The sequence below is a fragment of the Panthera onca genome, chromosome C1 (assembly GCF_046562875.1).
Source record: "Panthera onca isolate mPanOnc1 chromosome C1, mPanOnc1 haplotype 2, whole genome shotgun sequence".
Lineage (NCBI taxonomy): Eukaryota > Metazoa > Chordata > Mammalia > Carnivora > Felidae > Panthera > Panthera onca.
Window position 1 is genome coordinate 146,249,258 of NC_138346.1, and position 24,897 is coordinate 146,274,154.

Below are 24,897 nucleotides of genomic sequence, written 5' to 3' on the forward strand. Positions count from 1 at the left end.
AATAGTAAAATAGTAAGTATATTTTAATAGTAAAGTATATTTTACTAGTACCTAGAGAGTTATATTCTTCACAGAAAGGGTATTTTCCACACTAACAGGTCCAGAAAAAAATGTTGACGTACCTTTCCAGTAAAACTGTGAGTCCTTCATGTCACCTTTCTTATAACATCATCCTTTTCATTTTGTAGCCTTACACAATATGCTATTTTAATATTATGAATTTGTCACATTATATTTAGCAGAGTGGATAATAGAAGGCATCTATAGGGAATATCTATTTTTATTTTTTCATTACTTTATTCTTTATTAAACAGCTGATATGTGCCATAGAGTTGCTCTTAATTGTTCTATGAAGTCTAAATTAATCTGATATAGGGAAATGATGAGGTCTCAAATTACATTTAGATTAATGTATACTTTAGAGATTTCAGTTACAGGACTCTCTAAACATATTTGCGGTATGATCTGATTTTGGCTTATGCTTATAAAAGTTTTCTTTACTGACATGGGTATCATCTGTTTCCTTCCTCACATTTCCCCAGCAAAATGTTATCCGTTTGTTCTGGCATCACTTCAAGGCCCATATTTCTTTTCTTTTCTTTTTTCTTTTCTTTTCTTTTTTCTTTTTTGTTTTTTTTTGTTTTTTGGTTTTTTTTTTGTTTTTTTTTGGTGTTTATTTATTTTTGAGAGTGAGCGAGCAGGGGAGGGGCGGAGAGAGAGGAGGACAGAGAATCTGGACTGGACTCCGCACTGACAGAAGAGAGCCTCCTGCGGGGTTTGAGCTCATGAACTGTGAGATCATGACCTGAACTGAAGTCAGATGCTCAACCAACCGAGCCACCCAGGTGTCCCAAGGCCTATTATTTCATTTTTGCCATGGAAATAATAAGATCAGAAAAGTACCACTGACCTTTTTTTTTCTTTTTCCTTTTTTTTAATTGAAGTATAGTTGACACATACTGTTACAGGTGTAGAACATAGTGATGTGACAACTCTATACATTATGCTATGCTCATGACAAGAGTAGCTACCATCTATCACCATACAATACTATTACAGTGCCATTAATTATATTCCCTCTGCTGCGTCTTTCATCCCCATGACTTCTTCATTCCATAACATGAAGCCTGTACCTCCTACTCCCCTTCACCCATTTTGCTCATTCCCCCACCCCCATCCTTTCTGCAACCACCAGTTTGTTCTCTATATTTATGGGCCTCGGACTCTTCTTAATCACTAAACATGTATTCAGTATTTAATCCATGGGACTCCATAAAAATGCTAAGGAAACTATCCTAAGGTTCTTCTCTTGGGCTGAATGCCTCTCTTTCCTCTCCTGAAGTACTTCCTTGACTCTTAACTCTGTTCAAGGAATTTTCCTTAACTTTGGTATGTTAGCCCAAGATTGATTTGTAAAACACATGATTAGAATAAAGGAGATTTACAGTCATAAGAGCTGCAGTGATGCAAAGATTCCTGGAAATGAAGTCCTCACCCCCTTACCTGGAGACTGCCTTTCAGTGATCAATTTTTTTCCACCTTTGTAGGCACAAATCCCAAAATCCAAAATTCCAACATGTCCAGAGAGTGTATCAGACAGTTCTTTCCAAAACGGAAGTGCTTCATCTTTGACCGGCCTACAAATGACAAAAATCTCTTAGCCCATATTGAGAACGTGCCAGAAGACCAGCTGGACAGTAGTTTCCGGGAGCAATCAAACAAATTCCGTACCTATGTTTTCACTCATACAAAGACCAAGACCCTACGAGAGGGAATCATTGTCACTGGGAACCGTGAGTCACCTTTGTCCTACAGCATGTCTCTGTATCAGTGTGCGTGGTGGAGCTTTGAGTATACTCTGACTTTGGCAGTAATTTTGTTGACATCTGTTTGTCAGATGTCAACTGACTATGGAGAAGCAGATATTCATGCCATGAAAAGTATCCATACATGTTCCTTAATTAGTCTCCCTATGTGAGGGTTTGCTGAGACTTAATATATCTCAGAACCTTAATTCACTAGTTATAAAAAGGCAAGATGGAGTTAAAGAGAGGACATCTGTAGATTGAGAAATCCTATGGGATATCTTCTGGTCTTTAAGGATATAGTAGATATTTTGTAAACTTACATGAGTCATATCATAAATAGGAAGCTATAAATTCCTTTAAGCCTGTTGAGATAGAAGATTATGTATAATCTTACATGCAGGGCATGCATGCTTCATGGGTATGTGACTTATGTAGTCCCATGTGGAGATGGGCTCATACTCTGACTCTGTTTTATTTTGTTTTGTTTAAGTTTATTTATTTATTTTGAGAGAGAGTATTCCAGGCTGTCAGTGCAGAATCTGATGTGGGGCTTCAGCTTAAACCATGAGATCATGATCTGAGTGGAAATCAAGAGTCAGTTGCTTAACCAGCTATACCACCCAGACATCTGTCTATCGCTGTTTTGAATTCTTGATCATTTTCAACTAGGAGCCCACATTTTTATTTTGTACTGGGCCACACAAATTATGTATCTGGTCTTGTTTGTATACACTACTTCACCTATATAACCTATTCCTTTTTATTCTCATTGAATGGGAAACTATTTTTCCAGTGACCCATGAGCATATTTGTTGTAACTGGTAATTTAAATTATAATATGAAGAAATGGAGAACAATAAAAGAAAGAACAGGAAAACAGTAATGTTGTTAGAAAGGAATAGATTCCCAAAGAAGAAAATAAAGTTTGTTTCTAAATAAGGTGGGGGTTTTTTTTTTTGTGATCTCAGGATGATGCTCCATAAAAACTGGAAGCCAGTGATTAAGACCTCACTATTTATCCTCAAATTTCCTGGCCTATTCAGGGCTGGAGACTCTGTTGAAAGCCTATGTGGTTGCCATCAAGACGGGAGAAGTTCCTTGCTTGGAGAACGTGGTGACAGCTCTTGCCCAGCGTGAGAACTCAGTGGCTGTGCAGAAGGCAGCCGACCACTACAGCGAGCAGATGGCCCAACGAGTGAGCTTCCCCACAGACACGCTCCAGGAGCTGCTGGATGTGCACACAGACTGCGAGAGGGAAGCCATTGCAGTCTTCATGGAGCATTCCTTTAAGGATGACAAGCAGGAGTTCCAGAAAAATCTCATGGTAATTGTCTTATAGTAAAAACCTCATGGTAATTTATCACTCCTGATTTCTCCCCTTCTGAAATGATGCTTAGAGCCTATATTTTTTATTAAATAGCTCATCTCTACAATGATAGAAGGAGCCTGGATTGTTGTGAGACAGGGCTTTACAGGGCTACAGTTCACCCTTTTACTGTAATGTAGGCAGTTCATTAATTTTCTATTGCTGCACTAAAAATTGCCATGAATTCACCAGTTTAAAACAACAAATATGAATAAGCTCACCAATCTGTAGGTCAGAAGTCTGGTGTGGAATGGTCCTGTGCTCTGTTCATGGTATCACAGGCTAAGAACAAGGTGTCAACAGGACTGAGTTCTCATCTGCAGGCCTCTGAGGAGCCTCCAGTTCATTAAGGTCGTTGGTGTATCCAATCCCTTGGATTGCAATTTACAAGTTCAAAGAAAAAAGTTCTGTTTTTATATCTTCACATACTAGAATCCTGTTGGAAGAACTCATTAACGATTCCAAACTCTCTTCAGAGTATTCTTCAGTCAGCACTGGGGGGTTGATTTTCTTTGTACACAAAATCCGTTTGTAGCAACCCAAATCCTCTGAGGAAGTGCTACTTCTGGCCACAAATCAACTTTCTATTGTTTATTATTGATGGTTGGGTCACTGTTAATCATACTACAGTAGAAGGAAAATTGGAGTTTATGTCTTCCAACACTATCATTTTGTAGATGATAAGCTTGAATCCAAGGGAGTTAAGGGGCTTTCCCCAAGTAACACAGAATTGATAAGAACTAGGACTAAAAGTCTTTTGACTTCTGGTCCATTCCATGTTTCGGTCTACTTGTAGGTGATCAGAATGCTTTTTCTAAGAGGATGACATTGGACTTCCCCTTCTAACAGCTTCTTTCTATTGGATTTCTCCCCCATTTCTCTGGCAGGACATGATAGAAAAAAAGAAGAAAGATTTCTTGCTGCAGAATGAATACACATCTGTTAAATATTCCCAGGCAAAGCTTCAGCAACTTACAGAGCCCCTGATGAAAAGCATCTCAACAGGAACTTTCTGTGTTCCTGGAGGACACAGTCTCTACTTAGAAGCAAAGAACAAGGTTGAATGGGACTATAACCTAGTGCCCAGGAAAGGGGTTAAGGTAAGGAATAAAGAGGGAGGGATAGCTGTCAGAACCGTAGAGTCAAAGGGTGTTGCTTTTTCTGAAAATCTAAGGTCGTAGCACCATTTTTATGGAGAAAGCAGAGCAGGGCAATATCTCCACATTTTTAGCTTTTATCCACAGTTAGTTATATGTTGTTGAAGGAACTGGAAATATATTTGCAATATTTCGGGAATTCTGGGTTAAAGAGAACAACTTTTCTTTATCAAACAATGTGGCCATTTCTTTGCTAAGTATAGAGGATACAAAGAGTAAACATAACCTTTGTTCTCAAGATGATGATATTACTTGAAATGAAGACAAAAAATTGGGCAAATATATAATTATCATACTTTGATGAGCAGATAGTAAAATAATGGTAATGATTATTGATGATAACAATCATTATGATATTGGCTGATGGGGCCCCTGTGTGGCTCAGTAGGTGAGTGTCCGATTCTTGATTTCAGCTCAGGTCATGATCTCATGGTCATAAAATTGAGCCCTGAATTGGGCTCCATGCTGGGCATGGAGCCTGCATAAGATTCTCTCTCTCTCCCTGTCCATCTGTCCCTCCCCTGCTCATTTGCATTCTCTCTCTCTCTCTCTCTCAAAAAAAACTAGTAGACATGTTCAGCACCCCCTTACTATGCCATGCATAAATAACCTATAATCAGGTATTTTGGTTGGATTGTCAATTTAATGCTCAGAATATTATTATAACTTAGATACTATAGTTATGCAGTTGAGAAATGCAATACACAAAGAAGTAAAAAAGTTGCCCAGAGTCATACTACCAGCAAGGGGAGAGCTGGTAGGGCCGCTCAGAGTAATTGGCCATCCTCCAAACTGGAAAGGTAGCTTAGCAAAGCACTCTGAAAGAGCAATAGGAGTTACAGAATGAAGTATCCATAAATGTTATCCTAGTTAAGAAAGGGTAGATGAGCATCCTGGCAGAAAATAGATTGAGCAAATGTTTGAGAAAACAGGAGTCCCTGTTTATATACACACTGAAGTCTGCTGGGCGGCACCTGGGGTGGATAGTGGAAAGCTTCACTGGAAAGAAGGATGGAAGGCTGCAAAGGAGGCTGCAGTGGAAGGTTTCAGGTATCACAGAAGAACTCAGAATTTATATTGGAGGCATAGAAGGAAAGTTAGTGAGGGATATCTAAGCAAGTGAAAAATTTACAAGGCCAGATTTGTGACTTTGTAGAACAATAATTTCCCCCAAAAGACACGATGTGTGCTGCATGTCATGTCTCTTCTCCTTGTTTCCTCAGGCAAATGAAGTTCTCCAGCACTTCTTACAGTCCCAAGTGGCAATAGAGAAATCCATCCTGCAGGGAGACAAAGCCCTCACCTGTCAAGAGAAGGCACTCGCAGGTACAGGTGCAGGGCTGAGCTCATAGCAGAGTGGGTGGGTTGCTGTACTACCTCCAGACAGAAATGAGGGCAAAACCTGCATGAAACAAAGAGCTTCCTCTCCTACTGTGGAATGACACTGCTAAATACACATATAACAGTCAGAGTTGTCTTTTTATATCAGGCAGACAAGGAGGGCCATCTCCATCATATTCTGAAATGTGCTCTTGGTGACCCACATAATTTGGGGGCTTCTCAGCTTCCTTTTCAAAGTCAGTTTGGTATCTGTGCTAAGGAGAGTAGAATCAGACCTGACTGTTGCTTTCTTCTCTAAAACATTCGTGGAACAGCTGAGCGGGCTAAGAAGGAGGCAGCTGAGAAGGAGCAGGAGCTGCTAACTCAGAAACACAAGGAGCAGCTGCAAAAAATGGAGGCTCAAGAGAGAGGCTTCAGGGAAAACATAGCCCAACTGAGAGAGAAGTTGGAGAAGGAAAGAGAAAGCCTTCAGAGAGAACAGGAAAATATGCTGATGCACAAGCTGAAGGTAAGCCTTGGCACAGAGCTGGGCAGTGCTCCATGGACAGTGCCCTGGTTCCTGAGGAAGGGGAGAGCCAAACTATTAAAAATCATGATCCCAGGGAGAATCATAAAAGACATACGATTCATTAAAACCTCAGATCTTTCTGGACCCTGCTGGGGCTCTTAAATCCACAAATTCCAAAGGCTTATGTAGTTAGAGAATTTGTAGTATGCAATTAACATCCCTAAGGGTGCTGGGCTGCTGTTTGTGGTGATTGTTAGGATGGTTTCATTGGACCCAAATTAAATAAGGCCCTAGTCTGCTCGTCCTTAGGATTCTTGGTTCAGCCATCAAACAGACCTAAAAGAACTCCAGCTTATCTTAAAAGTATCAGAAAGACTTAAAATACAGGATTCTGAAAGCTCTAAAATTTGCTGCATTTGTTTCCAGATCTGTGTGAGTCGTCCGACAGAGCACAGAGGAAAAGTAATTCTTCAACTCAGTCTGATGCTTGACAGCCAGCGTTCTGGAGGGGATCAGTACTTCCCATTTTTGTTAGACGTGTGTGTTCATGCTACCTTGGTGGAACTGAGAAATAGAATTAATCCTACATCCCCCTGAAGGACATCCTCACTGCTGGAACTAAGAGGATAGTTCTTAGGTCTGATCTAGCCTGACCCCACCCCACTCTTGGTGAGATGGTGCTGAGGGAATTGTGGGAAGGTGTAAACCATGGATACTCCCACTCTCCAGGATCCACTCATCAAAGAGCACTCTCGGGTGATAGTGCAGTAGACATGGTTCTTCCGTGCTGAAAATGTTAGACTCAAAACCCTTGCTTTTGATAATAGAGGATTTTCAGAAGTGAACTCCTTCTTTTTTATAGGTCCAAGAAGAACTTCGTAATGAGGGATTTGAAAAGAAATCTGAGAAGTTGCGTAGAGAGATACAGCTACTAAAAAAAGAGATTGTGGCAAATAAAGATAAATATTTGTTGGATCAGTGGATTATTGATATGACTGATGGAGTATTCAGTAAAGAAACGCCGGATCATAGTGAGTTACCTGGTTTGGGGATGAAGATTCTCAGCTCATAATGACATAGGCTCAGAATTCCTTTTAGGGATTCATAAAATGAGGGTTTTTGTGATGCTGTGACTTATTTTGGAAGCACGTGTCATATTAGTTTCTTTTAACAAAAGTTTAAAGATCAACAGTGATTAATGATTACTAAGGCCTGACATACAAAAGACATACTTCATTTTGATCAAATAAAAGAAATGGTAAACAAGATTGTTAAAAGATAAACGTAGGGGGCCTGGGTGGCTCAGTGGGTTGAGAGTCCGACTTTGGCTCAGGTCATGAACTTGTGGTCCGTGAATTCGAGCCCCGCATCGGGCTCTGTGCTGACAGCTCGGATACTGGAGCCCGCTTTGGATTCTGTGTCTCCCTCTCTCTGCTCCTCCCCCACTCATCCTCCCTCTCTCCCTCCCTCCCTCCCTCTCTCTCTCTCTCTGTTGAAAATAAATATTAAAAAAATAATAATTTTAATAAAAGATAAATGTAAGGAAAAGCTGAATTTGCAATTGCAGCAAAACAGATGAGATACTGCAGAATAAAATCATCAGACCTGACCATTGCTTTCTTCTCTCTCTAAACCATTCGTGGAACAGCTGAGTGGGCTAAGAAGCAGGCAACTGAGAAGGAGCAGGAGCTGCTAACTCAGAAACACAAGGAGCAGCTGCAAAAAATGGAGGCTCAAGAGAGAGGCTTCAGGGAAAACATACCCCAAATGAGAGAGAAGTTGGAGAAGGAAATAGAAAGCCTTCTGAGAGAGCAGGAAAAAGTGCTGATGCACAAGCTGAAGGTAAGCCTTGGCACAGAGCTGGGCAGTGCTCCATGGACAGTGCCCTGGTTCCTGAGGAAAGGGAGAGCCAATACTAATAGAAATCAAGATCCCAGGGAGAATCATAAAAAGTATATAATTCATTAGAACCTCAAATCCTTCTGGATCCTGCTGAGGTCCTTAAATCCACACAACTCCAACATTTCTGTAGTGGTAGTCTTTTTTTTTTTTAATATTTATTTATTTTTAAGAGACAGAACTCCAGTAGGGTGGGGAAGGGAGGGGAGGCAGAGAGAGACACACACACACAGAATCTGAAGCAGGCTCCAGTCTCTGAGCTGTCAGCCCAGAGTGCAACGCGGGGCTCGAACTCATGAACCACAAGATCATGACCTGAGCCAAAGGTGGATGCTTAACCGACTGAGCCACCCAGGTGCCCCTCTAGTGTTTGTCTTTGAAATGAACAAATAACATCCGCAGATTGGTAGGTTGCTGTCTGTAGTGACTACAGCATGTTCTCTTAATGCTTGGATTGGGTAGGACCTCAGTACTATAGTCTTTAGGATATTAGTGTAACCATCAGATACATCTAAAATAGATCTACTGGGTTCTGAAAGTATCAGATTATTCCTGATATGAAATATAGAATTCTGAAAGCCCTATAACTTGCTGTATTTGTTTCCAGATCTGTGTGTTACTCTATAAAGCCCAAGGGAATAGTCTTCCTTATTCCAGTATGCAGCTTGATAGCCTGTTTTCTGCACAGTGTTAGCAATTCTCATTTTTTGTAGATGGTTTTGGCCATCATACCTCAAGCAGAACTGAGAATTAGTTAGAACCAAACCTACATTCTCTCCCAAAGGGCATCGTTAGAACTGGAACACATTTCTGTAATAGTTCTCAGTCTTGACTCAGCATCTCCCCACCCTCAGTGAGATGATCCTGAGAAAATTAGGAAGTTACATGCCATAGATACTCTTACCATCAGTTTCAAATACATGGATATATTGAAAAACCCCATCAAGGAACACTATGAAGATAGAGAAGAAGATATGAAGATGGGTATGCTTAGCTTAGCTGCTAGTGTTAAAAGTGAAACCCAACTTGATAATTGGGGACTTTCAAAAGTGAACTCTCCCTTTTAGAAACCCAAGAAAAACTGCTTTTGAAGGATTTAAAGTTCTGGGATCACAAATGAAATAAGCTCATAATTCCTGTTAGGAAATTATAGAATGAGACTTGTTATGCTGTGACTCATTTTTGAGGTATATGTGTCATGTTAGTTTCATTTAACAAAAGTTTAAAAAGTAATTATCTAAATATATGAAGGTCTTACCCAGAAAAGATAAACTTCATATTGACAAAATTGATTTGGAGAAATGAGAAGCAAATTAAAAGATACAGTGGAAAAAAAGATCAAATTTCCAGTAACATCAAAAGCAATATGATACTACAGAATAAAATCATGAAGTACGTAAAATTTACATGAACAAAATTTTTTAAATGGTATGTAAGACACAATTTATAAAAATGGACAGAAATTAAAATTTCAATATTATTTAAGTTAATATGGACATTTAATGTGATCCAAAAATATATCAAACATAATTTTTCAAGAAGTAGATAAATTAATTCTGAAAGTTTTATGGAAAAGCCACAAACAAAAATATCCAGTGCAATCCTGAAAAAAGACAAATGAAAGGGAACTAGCTTTAGCCACATGTTAAAACATCCCAAGAATTAGCATTGTGGTACTAACATCTGAATATTGAAACAATGACAAAACAGACTTGGAAGTTTAGAAATTGGTGCATGAAGCTCCTGGGTGGTTCAGTTGGTTGAGCATCTGACTCTTGATTTCAGCTCAGGTCATGATCCCATGGTTGTGGGATCAAGCCCCATCTGGGACTCCATCCACATTGAGCATGGAGCCTGCTTGAGATTCTCTTTCATTCTCTTTCTGTCTCTCCCCCTCTACTCGCACTCTCTCTTTCTCTCAAAAATTTAAAAAAGAAAAGAAAAGAAATTTGTGCAAAGTCATGCAGAAATTCAGCAGATGATAATTTGGGCATTTTCTTGTGTGAAAGAATATGGGATATTCAGCCAATGGTGTTTGAACTATAGGCAGCCATCTGAAAAAGAAAAGTTGGGTTCTCCTTTACATGTAAATTTCAAGATGGTCCAAGTAAATTTCGGATGGTTCAAAGATACAAACATGAAAAATTACAGCATAAAATTAAATAATAGGGGGGGAGTTAAAAAAATAATATGGGAGTAGGTAGGACCTTCTTTTTTTAAAAAAAATTTTTAATGTTTATTTTTGAGAGAGAGAGAGAGGCAGACAGACAGACAGACTGTGGGTGGGGGAGGGGCCAAGAGAGAGGAAGACAGAGTCTGAAGCAGGCTCCAGGCTCTGACCTGTCAGCACAGAGTCCAACGCGGGGCTTGAACTCACGAACGGTGAGATCATAACCTGAGCCAAAGTTGGAAGCTTAACCGACTGAGCCACCCAGGTGCCCCAGTAGGACCTTTCTAAGTATGACATAATGGAAATAGATAAAAAAAGATATATTTAAAATTTTTTTGAATGTCGTTGACACACAATATTACATTAGTTTCAGGTGTGCAACATAGTGATTTGACAAGTTTATACATTATGCTATGCTCACCACAAGTTTAGCCAGCATCTGGCACTGTACATTGCTGTTGCAGTATCGTTGACTGTATTCCCTATGCTGTGATTTTTATTCCTGTGACTTATTCATTCCATAACTGGAAGCCTTTCCCACTCCCTTCATCTATTTTGCCCATTCCCCACACCTCCTTCCCCTCTGGAAACCATCAGTTTGTTCTCTGTCTGGTACTACTTTTTTTTTGTTTATTCATTTGTGGTTTTTCTTAGATTCCACTTATGAGTGAAATCAAATCAAAACTACAGTGAGATAGGGGTGCCTGGGTTGCTCAGTCACTTAAGCATCTGACTTCAGATCATGATCTCACAGCTTGTGAGTTTGAGCCCCACGTCAGGCTCTATGCTGACAGCTCAGAGCCTGGAGTCTGCTTCGGATTCTGTGTCTCCCTCTCTCTCTGCCCCTTTCCCACTCATGCTCTGTCTTTTTCTCTCAAAAATAAATAAACGTTGAAAAAAAAGTTAAAAAAAAAAACTACAGTGAGATACCACCTCACACCAGAATGACTAAAATCAAAAAGACAAGAAATAACAAGTGTTGGCAAGGTTGTGGAGAAAAAGGAACCCTCATTCACTGTTGATGGGAATGTAAATTGATATAACCACTATGAAAACAGTATGGAGGTTCCTCAAAAAATTAAGAATAGAAATACCATATGATCCAGTAATTACACTACAGAGTATATGCCCAAAGAAAACAAAAATACTAATTCAAAAAGTGCTCCCCCACATTTCTTCTAGCATTATTTACAGTAGCCAAGATATGAAAGCAATTTAAGTGTCCATCGATAAACAGATAAGATGTGGTGCATATATATATATATATATATATACATATATATATATATGTATATATATATGTACACACACACACACACACACACACACAATGGAGTATTACATGGCCATAAAAAAGGATGAGATTGTGTCATTTGGGACAACCTGGATGGAACTAGAGGGTATTATGCTAAGTGAAATAAGTCATACTGAGGTAGATAAAAGAAAATACTGATGAATTCATTTGTCTAAGAAAAAAAAGTTCTTCATAGAAAAACATGAGCAAAGATGGCAAAATGAGGAATTCATTTTAATATGTATCAGAAAAAAAATATATAATTTCTTTAAGCCATAATGATCCCTTTAAAGTGGTGGGAAAAAGAACACCCCTGTCCCCCCAAAATGGGCAAATATATTAGAAGAAATGAAATATATTCAACTTTGCTAATAATATGAGATACGCAAAATAAAGTTTTGAGGCTCCTGTTTCATCCCTAAGGTTAGCAAAGAAAAACACATTTGATGGGATACTAAGTTGCCAAGGATTTGGAGAAATCGGAAATTTCCCATATTTTCGAGAAAGTACAAATTGGAACAATTCTATATCAAGGTATTAAATGCGCATACCTTTGATCCAGCAGGTTCAAATTTAGGATTTGAACCTTATAGATTTAATGTACGTGTGCCAAATGTCATACGTGCTAGGATATATGTTACAGCACATGTGTATGGCACAAAATCAGAAAACAACTGTCAGGTGCTGGTAATAGAAATCATGGGGCATTTGTACAAGAGTATTCTATGGTCACTACAATGAAAGGGAAAACTCTGTACTAATATGAGAAGATCTCTAGATTTAGCATAAAGTAAAAAAACATCCGGAAAGTATGCATAGTTGCTACTAGTAAATTTAAATATAATGAATATGCACATGTATTTTACATGTCTCAGGAAAAATATGAAATAAACTAGTAACTATGGTTGTGACTGAGGATGGACCTGTGTAGTTGATGTGAGGCTTGAGAGGGTAGCTAACTTTATGTCATATATTCTTCTCCATGCCTCTTACATTTTGTATGGTATTACTGTTACATATTCAGAAATAAAGACTTAAAACTGCTAAAATTAAAACTAAAATAAAAACACATGGAAAGGGAACATTTAGTAATAGGGTGGAAGGAGTTATGCTCCTTGAAACAGCATACCTCAAGCATACCTTGAAACAGTAGGAAGAGTCTGCTGATTACAACAGGGAGCTGAAAACCATAAGATATGCATCCTAATCTTGCTTTAATTATGACCTTTCGATGTTCCAGTCTCTAATTTCTTTTTTTACTGAGGTATAATTGGCGTATAACATTATATTAGTTTCGGGTATACAACATACTGATTCAGCATTTATATACACTGGGAAATTGTCACCCCCAGTCTAGTTGCCGCCCATCACCATGCACAGTTGCACTTTTTTTCTTGTGATGAGAACTTTTTAAGATTTACTGTCCTGGCAACTTTCAAATACGTACAACACTATTATTAATGATAATCACCATGCTGTACGTGAAATCTAATTTCTTTTGCTATATAGTCACTTGGGAAGTTTGCTAGAATGCCTCTATGTTCCAGCGCCATGCTTATAAAGGGAGTGAATTAGAAAAATTGTTCTTCAGTATCAACTAGATTTTTCCGGAATTCCTTTTCCGGCTGCCTTGTGCTGTAGAATGTGATATAGCTAGAATGAACTACTTGTGATTCTGCAAGCTGCACATGTTATCTTTGGATTCTGTGTCTTTGTATATTGTATACAGACATCCTGCCACCATACTACATTCTCATTATTTGCTAGCCCCTCTCTGTCCTGACTTCCCCAGGAGGCAGTTGATCTGTTCCTCCTCTGTGTTCCTTATCATCACCCCTGTCAGAGCACTTTTTACTACTTGTGACATTGAAATAGCCTGTTTATAGGCACCTCTCCTCCTCTCTTGATCTCAGGTGCTCAGACTTTTTCATCATTGTGAATCTAACTCCCACCACATAAACCCCAGATCTTCAAAGGTAGTTCTATTTTTAGCTTTTTGAGGAACCTCCAAACTGTTCTCCAGTGTGGCTATACCAGTTGCATTCCCACCAGCAGTGCAGGAGGGTTCCCCTTTCTTTGCATCCTCACCAATACCTGTTGTTGCCTTAGTTGTTAATTTTAGCTATTCTGACAGGTGTGAGGTGGTATCTGATTATGGTTTTAATTTGTATTTCCCTGATGATGAGTGATGTTGAGTATCTTTTTATGTGTCTATTAGCCATCTGGATGTCTTCTTAGGAAAAATGTCATGTCTTCTGCCCATTTCTTAACTGGGTTATTTGGTTTTTGGGTGTTGAGTTAGATAAGTTGTTTATATATTTTGGATACTAACTGTTTATCAGATATGTCGTTTGCAAATATCTTCCCCCATTCCATAGGCTGCATTTTAGTTTTGTTGATTGTTTCCTTCACTGTGCAGAAGCTTTGTGTCTTGAAGTCCCAATAGTTCATGTTTGCTTTTGTTTCCCTTTCCTTCAGTGATGTGTCTAGTAAGAAACGGCTCCAGGGTCAAAGAGGTTGCTGCTTGTGTTCTCCTCTAAGATTTTGATGGTTTCCTGTCTCACATTTAGGTCTTTAATCAATTTTGAATTTATTTGTGTGTGTTTGGTGTAGGAAAGTGGTCCACTTTTATTCTTCTGCATGTTGCTGTCCAGTTTTCCCAGCCCCATTTGTTGAAGAGACTCTTTTTTCATTGGATATTCTTTCCTGCTTTATCAAAGATTAGCTGACCATATAGTTGGGGTTCATTTCTGGGTTTTCTATTCTGTTGCACTGATCAGTGTGTCTGTTTTTATGCCAGCACCGTAGTATCTTGATGACTCAGCTTTGTAATATGGCTCTTAATGGAAAAGCATTCGATGCTCATGGATTAGAAGAACAAACATACTTAAAATGTTTATACTACCAAAGCAGTCTACACATTTTAATGCAATCCCTATCAAAATACCACCAACATTTTTCACAAAGCTAGAACAAACAACCCTAAAATTTGTATGGAACCACAAAATACCCCAGATAGCCAAAGCAGTCGTGAAAAAGAAAAACAAAACTGGAGGTATCATGATTCTGGATTTCATTCTCTCTAAAGCCTTTAGGGCACAGTTCTATTTTCTTAACGGTTGTGAGTCAAAGTTTAGCCACCTTCTACTTTCCCCAACCAAAGCCATTGGAGTGAAAGTCCAGTAGCTGAATCAGTCCCTAGTGACCCATTGATATCACTCAGAGGACTGCATCTCATACTGTCCATATGCATGTTTTGGTAAAGGAAAGAAGCAGGGATAAGCCCTACTTCCCCATGAAATCTCCCTAATGCATATGGCCAACACACATCATATACATTATCTTCTGTCTGAATGAGCTGCCTCTTTTCAGGACATACTTTTTATCAAGTAACACCTTAAGCCTTAGGAAACATACTAGCTGCAGTGAATGATAACCATAGAGGGAAAAAGAATGAGGAACAGTCAACAAAGCAGTGTTTACAAGAAATGATAACTGGAAAAGATTAAGAGTGAAGTAAAGGACAATAGGGCAGACTAAAAGGGATCTTCACCACTTCCATGTTTAGTCATAAACTTCCTTTTGTAATAAATTTTGTAAACACCCAAAGATAAGCCTCCCAGTAAAAGGTGTCTTACATAATAGTGAATAGGAAATAATTGTTGAATCATTGAAGTAATCAAAGAATGATTTCAAACACATCTTGGACAATCTTGTAAGAAGACAAGTTCAAGCCATTTGTGTACGTGGTATTTGGATGAAGTAAGATGTAAGTTGCTTGGCCATTTTTACATTACCATCTCTATTTCCTCAAACTTAGTCTACAGCCTGCCTTATTTATTGCTACCTTCTCACCTCTTAAGCTGGAGTTGAATAGCCCTTGGAAATGTATTTATTAAGAAGACTCTTCAGTGTTGGCTGCTGTATAGAAATTCAAAGAAAAAATAGAGCAGTCCTCTCTCCAGGAATATAGGAAATAAGTTAAGGAAGCTTAGGAAAGCTGATATGACCATGCCAGTGGTCTCCTTTGGCCTACCTAGTATCTGCATGGCCAACAGCAGGGGGGAACATACCAGCACAGGAAAATTATATTACATTTTGCTTGACCCCAATACAAATAATATGTGTGATCAAAACAGAATTCACTATGAAGATAATGCCCACAAAATGGCAGACTAGAAGCTCCAAGCCCTTGTTCCCTCATAGAGACATTAAAATAATAATAATAATAATAATAATATGACTAAAATAATCTTCTAGAACCTCTAGAAAACAAAGTAAACACAACAGTCAAGTGAACCCCAATCAAGAAAAAGCCACATTGCCTGCTCCCCTAGATTAAGGGATGATCATCGACCAATGTAATTCATGACATTAACAAAATGGAGGGGAGAAAAATGATAGTCTCAATTCTAAGGAAGAAACATCTGACAAAATTCAACACCTTTTCATGTTAACAACCCTCGACAAAGTAGAAGTAGAAGGAAACTACCTCCACGAAACAAAGGCCATAAATAAAAACTCACAGCTAATTTCACACTCAATGGTGAAAGGTTGAAAGCTTTTCTGCTAAGATTGGGAACAAGACAAGGATGCACTCCTTCACCAATTCTATTCAGCATTGTACTGGAAGTCCTAGCCAGAGCAATTAGCAAGAAAAAGAAATAGAAGTCATCCAAACTAGAAAGGAAGAAGTAAAATTATCTCTCTTTGCAGATGACATTATCTTTTTTTCTCCAGATTTATTGAAATCTTTTTGACATATAACATATGTAAGTTTAATGTGTGCAATGTGATGACTAGATACATGTATACTTTGTAAAATTATTTCCACAATAAGATTAGTTAACACCTCCATCCTTTTACATAATTGTGATTACTTTTGTGTGTGTGGTGATAACACTTAAGATCTATTCTCTTAACAACTTAAAGTATGTAATACAGCATTTTAATTATAGTCACCATGTTGTGCATTAATTAGATCCCATATCTTACTTATCTTATATCTGAGAATTTGTACTCTTTGACCAACATCTCTCCATTTCCCCTACCCCTTAGTCCCTGGCAACCACCATTATACTCTATTTCTATGACCTTACCTTTTTAAGATTCCATATGTAAGTGGGAACATACACTATTCATCTTTCTCTGTCTGACTTATTTCACTTAACAAAATGCCCTCAGTGTTCATCCATGTGGTTGCAAATGACAGGATTCCCTTCTTTTTCATGACTCAGTAATATTCCATTCCATTGTCTATACAATAGTGTACACACACACACACACACACACACACACGCATCGTCTTTGTCTATTAATCCATTGATAAAAATTAGGTTGTTTCCACATTTGGGCTACTGTGAATCATGCTGCAGTGAACATGGGGTTCATATATCTCTTCGAGATAGTGCTTCCATTTCATTCAGAAGTATACCCACAGTGGGACTGCTGGCTCATATGGTAATTCTATTATTAATTTTTTGATAACTGTTTTGATTACTGTAGTTTCATGATAAAGTTTGAAATCAGGAAATGTGATACCTCTAGTTTTGTTCTGCTTTCTTAGGATGACTTTTTTTATTTGGGATCTTTTGTGATTCCATATAAATTTTAGGATTATTTTTTCTATTTCTGTGAAAAATATCATTGGAATTTTGATGGGGATTGTATTGTTTGCTAATATCTGATTTAGAATTTTTGCCTCCTTATAGTTGTCATAAACTTTTTCTATACAACTGTGGTCATATTTGGTATTAAGGACATTCTTGAATAATGAGTTAGATAGCATACCTTATTTTTTTGTTTATTTATATTATTTTTGAGAGAGAGTGCAGGAAGGGCAGACAGAGAGGGAGACAGAGAATCCCAAGCAGGCTCTGCACTGACAGCCTAGAGCCCACTGTAGAGCTTGAACTCACAAACCATGAGATCATGACTTGACTTGAAACTAAGAGTCACACACCTAACTGATTGAGCCACCCAGGCACCCCAACATGCCTTATTTTTGATGCCCAACAAGAATTTCTTTTTTTTGTTTTTTATTAAAAAAATTTTTTTTATATATGTTTATTCTTGAGACAGAGATAGAGTGTGACCAGGGGAGAGGCAGAAAGAGAGCATGAGCAGGAAAGGGGCAGGGAGAGAGAGGGAGACACAGAATCTGAAGCAGGCTCCAAGCTCTGAGCTGTCAGCACAGAACCCGTCACGAGGCTTGAACCCATGAACTATTAAATCAGGACCGGAGCTGAAGTTGGACGCTTAACCGACTGAGCCACCCAGGCGACCTCTGGCAAGAATTTATATAGAAAATATTGTTAAATGTTTGTTTGTAGAAATCACAGTTAAATCATCTGAGTCTTGAGGTTTATTGTAAAGAATTCACACTGATTTCAATTTCTTTAATAGATACTAGAAGCTTCCGGTTTCCAGCGACAAAAAGCACAGATTCCCTGAGGATATCATTGTGTGTGATGGTGAGTAAGTCCACTCATCCTTCCAGCTTTTGTTCCTAAAACCTATGTTTTAACCTTTTGGGGCACAACACTATATAAAGGCTATAGGTTTAAGGTGTATGTGTACTGACCAAAGCAGAGACACTTAGAAATTCACATATTATGTTAGGTCTTCCTTTCTTCTGTAGGGTAGCTTATATGGATAATTAATGCCCCCAAATATTAAAATCTGTCCTCTTTAATTGTGTGAGCTTTCTGATGCCCCCCAAAAATGGTAAAAAGGAAATATTAAGCCAGAAAAATAATGATTTCCCCTTTATAAATCAGACTTGAAGAGGCTTTGAATGTGTACTCCTTAATAATGAGACCGCACATTTAAGTCACAAATTTAACAATTCCTAGACTTAAAATGGATCATTCCTGACAAGTGTTGGAAATGTGTAAAAGGACTATACTTGAGGTAGGGTGCACTTACGTATGCCTTCAGTATACCACAGCGGAAACCATAGGCTGCAGAGGGGTCACACCAGTTGACTTTTGTTAAGATGTTCTTCTGATTCGGTTTCTGGAAGAAGGGTGGGGGGGTTTTCATATTAGTACATTAGTACATTTAGTTTAACCTTTTATAGGGGAATCAGAGCAATCTGCATCTGTGAAGGGTCCTCCTGAAAAAAGAATGAGCAAAGTGTAAGACTCCACCTATGGTCACCATAGGAGATATGGCACAAGCTGTCTTGCATGTGTAAGGGTGGATGAAAGAAACGGGGCACATGGCCTCAACCTCTTTGGAGAATGGGCACAAAGACACACTTAGAGGGGTGCCTGGGTGACTCCATCGGTTAAACACTGACTTCGGCTCAGGTCATGATCTCATGGTTCGTGGGTTCGAGCCCCACGTTGGGCTCTGTGCTGACAGCTCGGAGCCTGGAGCCTGCTTCAGATTCTGTGTCTCCCTCTCTCTGCTCCTTCCCCACTCGTGCTCTGTCTCTGTCTGTCTCTCAAAAATAAACAAATATTAAAAAATTTTTTTTAAAAAAGACACAGAGAGTAGCTTGAAAGACGCTTTTGTGAACTCATAAATATGTTATACTAGCACTTTACTGTCCAAGTCTTATTAGAGACTCTTTCCTGAATATCCATCCTGCAAATTAAAATCCTCTGTGATTTCAGTTTTCCCTTTAAGACCTATATTTTCGGTGCAATAAGATTGAACTTAAGTTCAGTTAAGTGAACTGATGCATTTTTCAATCCAACATGTAGGCAAGTTGCCATATTTATCACAGCCAAACCACTAGGCAAGTTCCATTGCCTTACATTTTATGTAGTTCTGGATTTCTCTTCGCTTAGTCTGTGTTTTTCAAAATCCAGCAAATGCAAGGTGATTTTGGTTTTGGATTGTTTTTACTCTTACATCACAGTTGCTAAACTCTCCAGTTCTAAAATTCCCTAAGCATGTGAATTATGTCCCTAAAAGGCTATTATTTTTTAAGACATTTAATTTTTTAACTGGTCAGTTGCACTCACCACATTTCTGAACTGAAATTGTCTCATGTCTGTGCTTTTCTGGAAGGGCTGGTACATTTGCAGCTTTGTGGTTTTTCACCAAACTTTGTGTAACAGGATGTTAAACGAGACTCTTCCTGTCTGAGAATTTCCACCATTCTCTAAAGATGAGTGCACGAGGTGCCAATTTTAGAACCACAATTTCTAAAACAACATGCTACCGCATTTGGGAGGAGTTAAATTGATAAAACATGAAAAAAGTCATTTCTATTAAATTAAATCTCATTAGCTTCCATCAGTTTAAGAATATTTTAACAATTCTTCTTTTACCAGGAGTATACTCTTGGTACTTAGACTTGCAAAATATAAAAAGTTATTTCTCCTGGGGTACCTGGGTGGCCCAGTTGGTTAAACATGTAACTCTTGATTTGGGCTTGGGTCATGATCTCATGTTGTGTGAGATCAAGCCCAATGTTGGGCTCCATGCTGACAGCACAGAACCTGCTTGGGATATCCTCTCTCTCTCTCTCTCACTCTCTCTCTTTCTCTCTGCTCCTCCCCTGCTCACACATGCACACTCTCTTTCAAAATAAATAAACCTTTAAAAAAGTTATTTTCCTTGCCAGCAAATTTTCTTCCAAATAATGGAATCTGGAAGAGAGACGCCAAATTTATTTTTTTTCATTGCTAAATAGTAAAAACATCCTGCTATACATCCAAATATAACTAGCCTTAGATTCATCATCTCTAGAATCATATCTTTTTAGCTTCATAAATAAAGTGAAAAATAATAGCAACAAAAAATGAGAGAGACAGAGGGGGATTCCTTGATCCAGTTGGTGAGGAAGGACTCTTTTTATTTGGATGATAGTCATGTGCCCACCCTCTCCTACATCAATATCTGTGTCTCAGAAAGGACAGGACCTCTGTACTTAGTGCAGCTTGGGTCCATCCCTTAAAATGTCCAAGTTTAATTTCAGGACTATTAAAATTATCTGTCTCAGATATTGTTGCGTATCTTTTTACAATAATAAATGTCAGCTCTAATTATTATAAAGTTCTGTTATCAAAATGAGCTCCTGACAACCTTGCTAGATGTTAGATTTTTCTAGCTGCTCTTTTTTTTTTTTTTTTTTTTTTTTTTTTATTTATTTGTGGGACAGAGAGAGACAGAGCATGAACGGGGGAGGGACAGAGAGAGAGGGAGACACAGAATCGGAAACAGGCTCCAGGCTCTGAGCCATCAGCCCAGAGCCTGACGCGGGGCTCGAACTCACGGACCGTGAGATCGTGACCTGGCTGAAGTCGGACGCTTAACCGACTGCGCCACCCAGGCGCCCCTTCTAGCTGCTCTTAAAGCTAGCAGTGGTCAATGTGATTATGTTTGCTCAGGAGATAGAAACAGAAGTATGTGTATGTCACTTGAGAGTCTAGGCCACAGAAATTTGCTCCTGTACTCCACCAGTTCCATCTTTTCCCTCCTACTGGTTCAACTTTGACAGCAGTGGAGCTTTGACCTTGCAGATAAATAGGCTTTCTTAGTGGGTACAGAACAACTAGATGGAAGGAACCTGAATCCCTGCAGAACCCTGTGGAGGAATGCTTCCACACAAGCCTGGAGTGGTAGAAGCAGAGGTGCTGTGACAGCACCCTCTAAAGGGATCTCTATCTCCAGTGTCCTCCCTGTACTCTTTCTCCTCCTGCCATCAGAATGTGGAACTCTATATGCCTTTGGAATAAATCCCATTACTCAGGTCCCACCTGATCTTTCAGCCTCATCCTTAATGAGCCTGTGGCTATGGTGAACTCCAGTGGATTCCTAGCATTTGCTCACTACCATTGTTTATTTGCTCATTTCATTCTTTTGGTCTAAAATACATTTCCTCTCATTTTTCTTTGATGCAATCTGAGTTATCTTTTGAGATCCAGCAGTAATGGCACCTCTTCTTGTAGCCACCTAAAATCCTGAATATAATTAATTGTTGCTTTTTTAGACAACCAAGCACTTTATTTTTAACATTATGTTAGCAGTTATTACTTCTCATTTAATGGTAAAATATTCATGTTCATCAAGATACAGGTTAGCCAAAGAACTTTTCTTTGTTTTTAAATACACAAAAACCGTGGAAATGCTAGTTTTGAAGGCCTGAGAGGTATATAATGATGACAAATAGGCAAAACGTAAAGTAATAGCTTTTATCAGCAGCCTTTAGTTGGGCTGATGACAAAGTCTCAATTTTGAAAATTCCTTAACTTTAAATAAACTATCCTGGCAAGGTTTGATGACATGTCTAAAGATACTTTAAAAGTGGAGATTAAAGGGCGCCTGCATGGCTCGGTCAGTTAAGCATCTGATTCTTGATTTCAGCTCAGGTCATGATCCCAGGATCATGGGATGGAGCTCCGCATCAGACTCCACACCTGCTTGGAATTCTCATTCTCTCTCTCTCTCTCTCTCTCTCTCTCTCTCTCTCTCTCCCTCTCCCTCTCCCTCTCCCTCTCCCTCTCCCTCTCCCTCTCCCTCTCCCTCTCCCTCTCTCTCTCCCTCTCCCTTTTCCTCTCTCTCTCCCTCCCTCTCCCTCTTTCTCTCTCTCTCTCTCTCTCCCCTTCCCTCCCTCCCCCTCCCCCTCTTCCCTGCTTGTGCTCTCTCTTTCTCTCTAAAAAATAAAAATAGAGTGGAGATTAAAAAAATTTACTTGTTCACTATCTTGAACCAGGTATCACAAACAATAAAGGTAGACCAAACTGGCTATCTATTATTTTCATTTCACAGATTGGATCTTTGGGTCAAGGGTGAATATGGTCTTTCCAGTTAGCCTCACTGCAAGACATCGAATCTGTTCCTGGAGTAATAGGGTCAGAGCAAACTGAGGTGTGGCCAAGAAACTAGGATGGGAGATGCCGATAGTACCTATAGTCACCATCAAAGATGTATCATGAAACAAATTATACTAAATTCAGGGTGGAGTGAAGGAAAAGTCACAGTCACCTGAACCTGGGCTGAGGGAAATGAACAGAGGGACACCCTGACCTCTCAGAGAGTGGCATTAGCAAGCCTTTTGTCTTTTCCACATTCGCAAATATTTAATGCTAGCATCTAGAACCCAGGTCACAGAGGAAGCTTCTCCTTCTGATATCCATCAGACAAATATAAAAACCTCCTAAATTTTACATTCTTTTTCCCCACGCTCAAAAATACTAACTGCTGAACTAAGGGCAGCTCTTGTTTCCACTGGCTCAGCCCACACTGTGATTATGAACAAGATGACATATTTATTACAGCTATCTCACTAAGCTGATTCACTGACTCAGATTTGTGCGGTAACAGTTTCTTCTTATTTCTTTTTTTTTATATATATAGATTTCCTCAGTCCCACCAATATCAGAGTATTTGTTTTGTGGTGTTTAGCTTTCTGTCACAGTAGCTAGTGCCTCTTGCTCTCATTCAAGAATATTGCAAGGCTATAGATCTTGACTCTAAAACTATTTATTCTTTTATCCCCAGATTTTTATCAGCTGAAGAATTGCATCAAATAGATTGATGGCCTGAAACTGCTTAAAGTCTGCATTTCCAGGAACTCGATGTGGTTTAGGATATCATCAGTTTGGGGCTCCTTCTTCTTATGCTTCAGGATGCTAAATGGGACTCTTCTGTTAGGGGTCCACTAAGTGTCCTGGACTGAGAACACTAGGTGCCAAATAACTAATTCCCAAGCAAGGTGCCACATCAGCTTTTACAGTTAGGTTAAACTCAAGACAGTAGAAGAAAAATAACATGATTATATCAATTAATGAAGAAAAAGCATTTGACAAAAGTCTAACACTCACTCGTGATGAAACCTTTCACAAATTAGGAATAGTGGGGTATTTCCTCAACTTGATAAAGAATAGCTGAAAAAAACCTACAAGCATACTTAATGGTGAAAAGCTAGATGCTTTCCCGTAAGATTAGGAACAAGGCAATGATGTCTGCTTTCACTTCTATTGAACATCATGGAAGTCCTAATGAAATAAGACAAAGAAAAGGAAAGATATATAGATTTTTTTATGTAGAAAGTCTCAAAACATCATCAACAACAACAAAAAATTCCTGGCACTAATAAGTGATTATAGCAAGGTTGCAGGATACAAGGTTTACATACAAAAATCAATTGCTTGCTTATACATCGGCAATGAACACGTGGAATTTGAAATTAATAACACAGTATCATTTATGTTAGCACTCCTGAGAAAGAAATACTTAGGTTATACATCTGAAAAAAAAAATATGTGTAAGGTCTAATGAAGAAAATAACAACTCTGTTGAAAGAAAACAAAGAAAAATCTAAATAAATGGGAACACTCAGTATTGTCAAGATGTCAGTTCTATAGATTCAATATAATCCCAGTAAAAATGCCAGCAAGTTATTTTGTGGATATTGACAAACTAATTCTGAAGTTCATATGGAGACGCAAAAGACCCAGAATATACAGCAAATACTGACGGAGAAGAAAATGTCAGAAACTGAAACTACCCAGCTTTAAGACTTACTATAAAATTATAGTAATCAAGACTGTGTGGCACTGGAAAAAGAATAGACAAGTAGATCAATGGAACAGAATAGAGGGTCCAGGAATAGACTCACACAACTATAGTTAACTGATCTCTGACAAAGGAAGAAGAGCAAATCAGTGGATAAAGCATAATCTTTTCAATAAATGCTGCTGGAACAACTGCACATTCATATACAAAAAAAAAAGGAAGGAAAAGAAAAAGAATCTAGACACAGATCTTACAATTTTGATAAAAATGAATTCAAGTTGGATCATAGATCTAAATGTAAAACATAAAACTCCTAGAAGATAAGATAGAGGAAAAACCTAGGCGACCTTTGGTTTATTGATAACTTTTTAGATACACTACCAAAAATCACAATCAATGAAAAGAAAATTGGTAAGTTGTACTTCATTGAAATTGAAAACTTTTGATGTTCAAAACACAGTATTCAAAGAGTGAAATGACAACGTACACATTAAGAGAAAATATTTACAGAAAACATGTCTGATAAAGAACTGATGTCCAAAATACACAAACAACTCTTAAGACTCAAGAATAAGAAAACAACCCAATTTAAAAATGGGCAAAAGATCTGAACAGACACCTCACAAAGATTCACAGATGTCAAGCAAGCATCTGAAAGGATGCCCCACATCATATGTCTTTAGAGAACCCTACATTAAAACCACAATAAGAGGGGCACCTGGGTGGCATAGTCAGTTAAGCTTCCGACTTTGGCTCAGATCATGATCTTGGCAGTTCGTGAGTTCAAGACCCGCTTTGGGCTCTGTGGTGACAGCTCAGAGCCTGGAGACTGCTTCGGATTCTATGTCCCCCCATCTCTCTGCCCCTCCCCTGCTCT

The 24,897-nt window shown here is 38.7% G+C and overlaps 1 protein-coding gene across 4 annotated transcripts in view; it reads left to right on the forward strand.

Annotated features, from left to right (window-relative positions):
• The window catches only part of LOC132672461 (guanylate-binding protein 7-like), a 37,752-nt gene extending 13,496 nt beyond the window's left edge, over positions 1-24,256 (forward strand). For all 4 annotated transcript variants that reach the window (XM_060624577.3, XM_060624576.3, XM_060624574.3 and 1 more), the window contains 9 exons: positions 1,548-1,793; positions 2,852-3,132; positions 4,062-4,274; positions 5,555-5,657; positions 5,987-6,180; positions 7,043-7,211; positions 7,829-8,022; positions 17,949-18,016; positions 23,004-24,256. In XM_060624577.3, the coding sequence (XP_060480560.1) occupies positions 1,548-1,793; positions 2,852-3,132; positions 4,062-4,274; positions 5,555-5,657; positions 5,987-6,180; positions 7,043-7,211; positions 7,829-8,022; positions 17,949-17,996 (1,448 nt within the window). In that variant the 3' untranslated portion in view covers positions 17,997-18,016; positions 23,004-24,256. The remainder of the gene's footprint in view (positions 1-1,547; positions 1,794-2,851; positions 3,133-4,061; positions 4,275-5,554; positions 5,658-5,986; positions 6,181-7,042; positions 7,212-7,828; positions 8,023-17,948; positions 18,017-23,003) is intronic.
• The last annotated feature ends 641 nt before the right edge of the window (positions 24,257-24,897 follow it).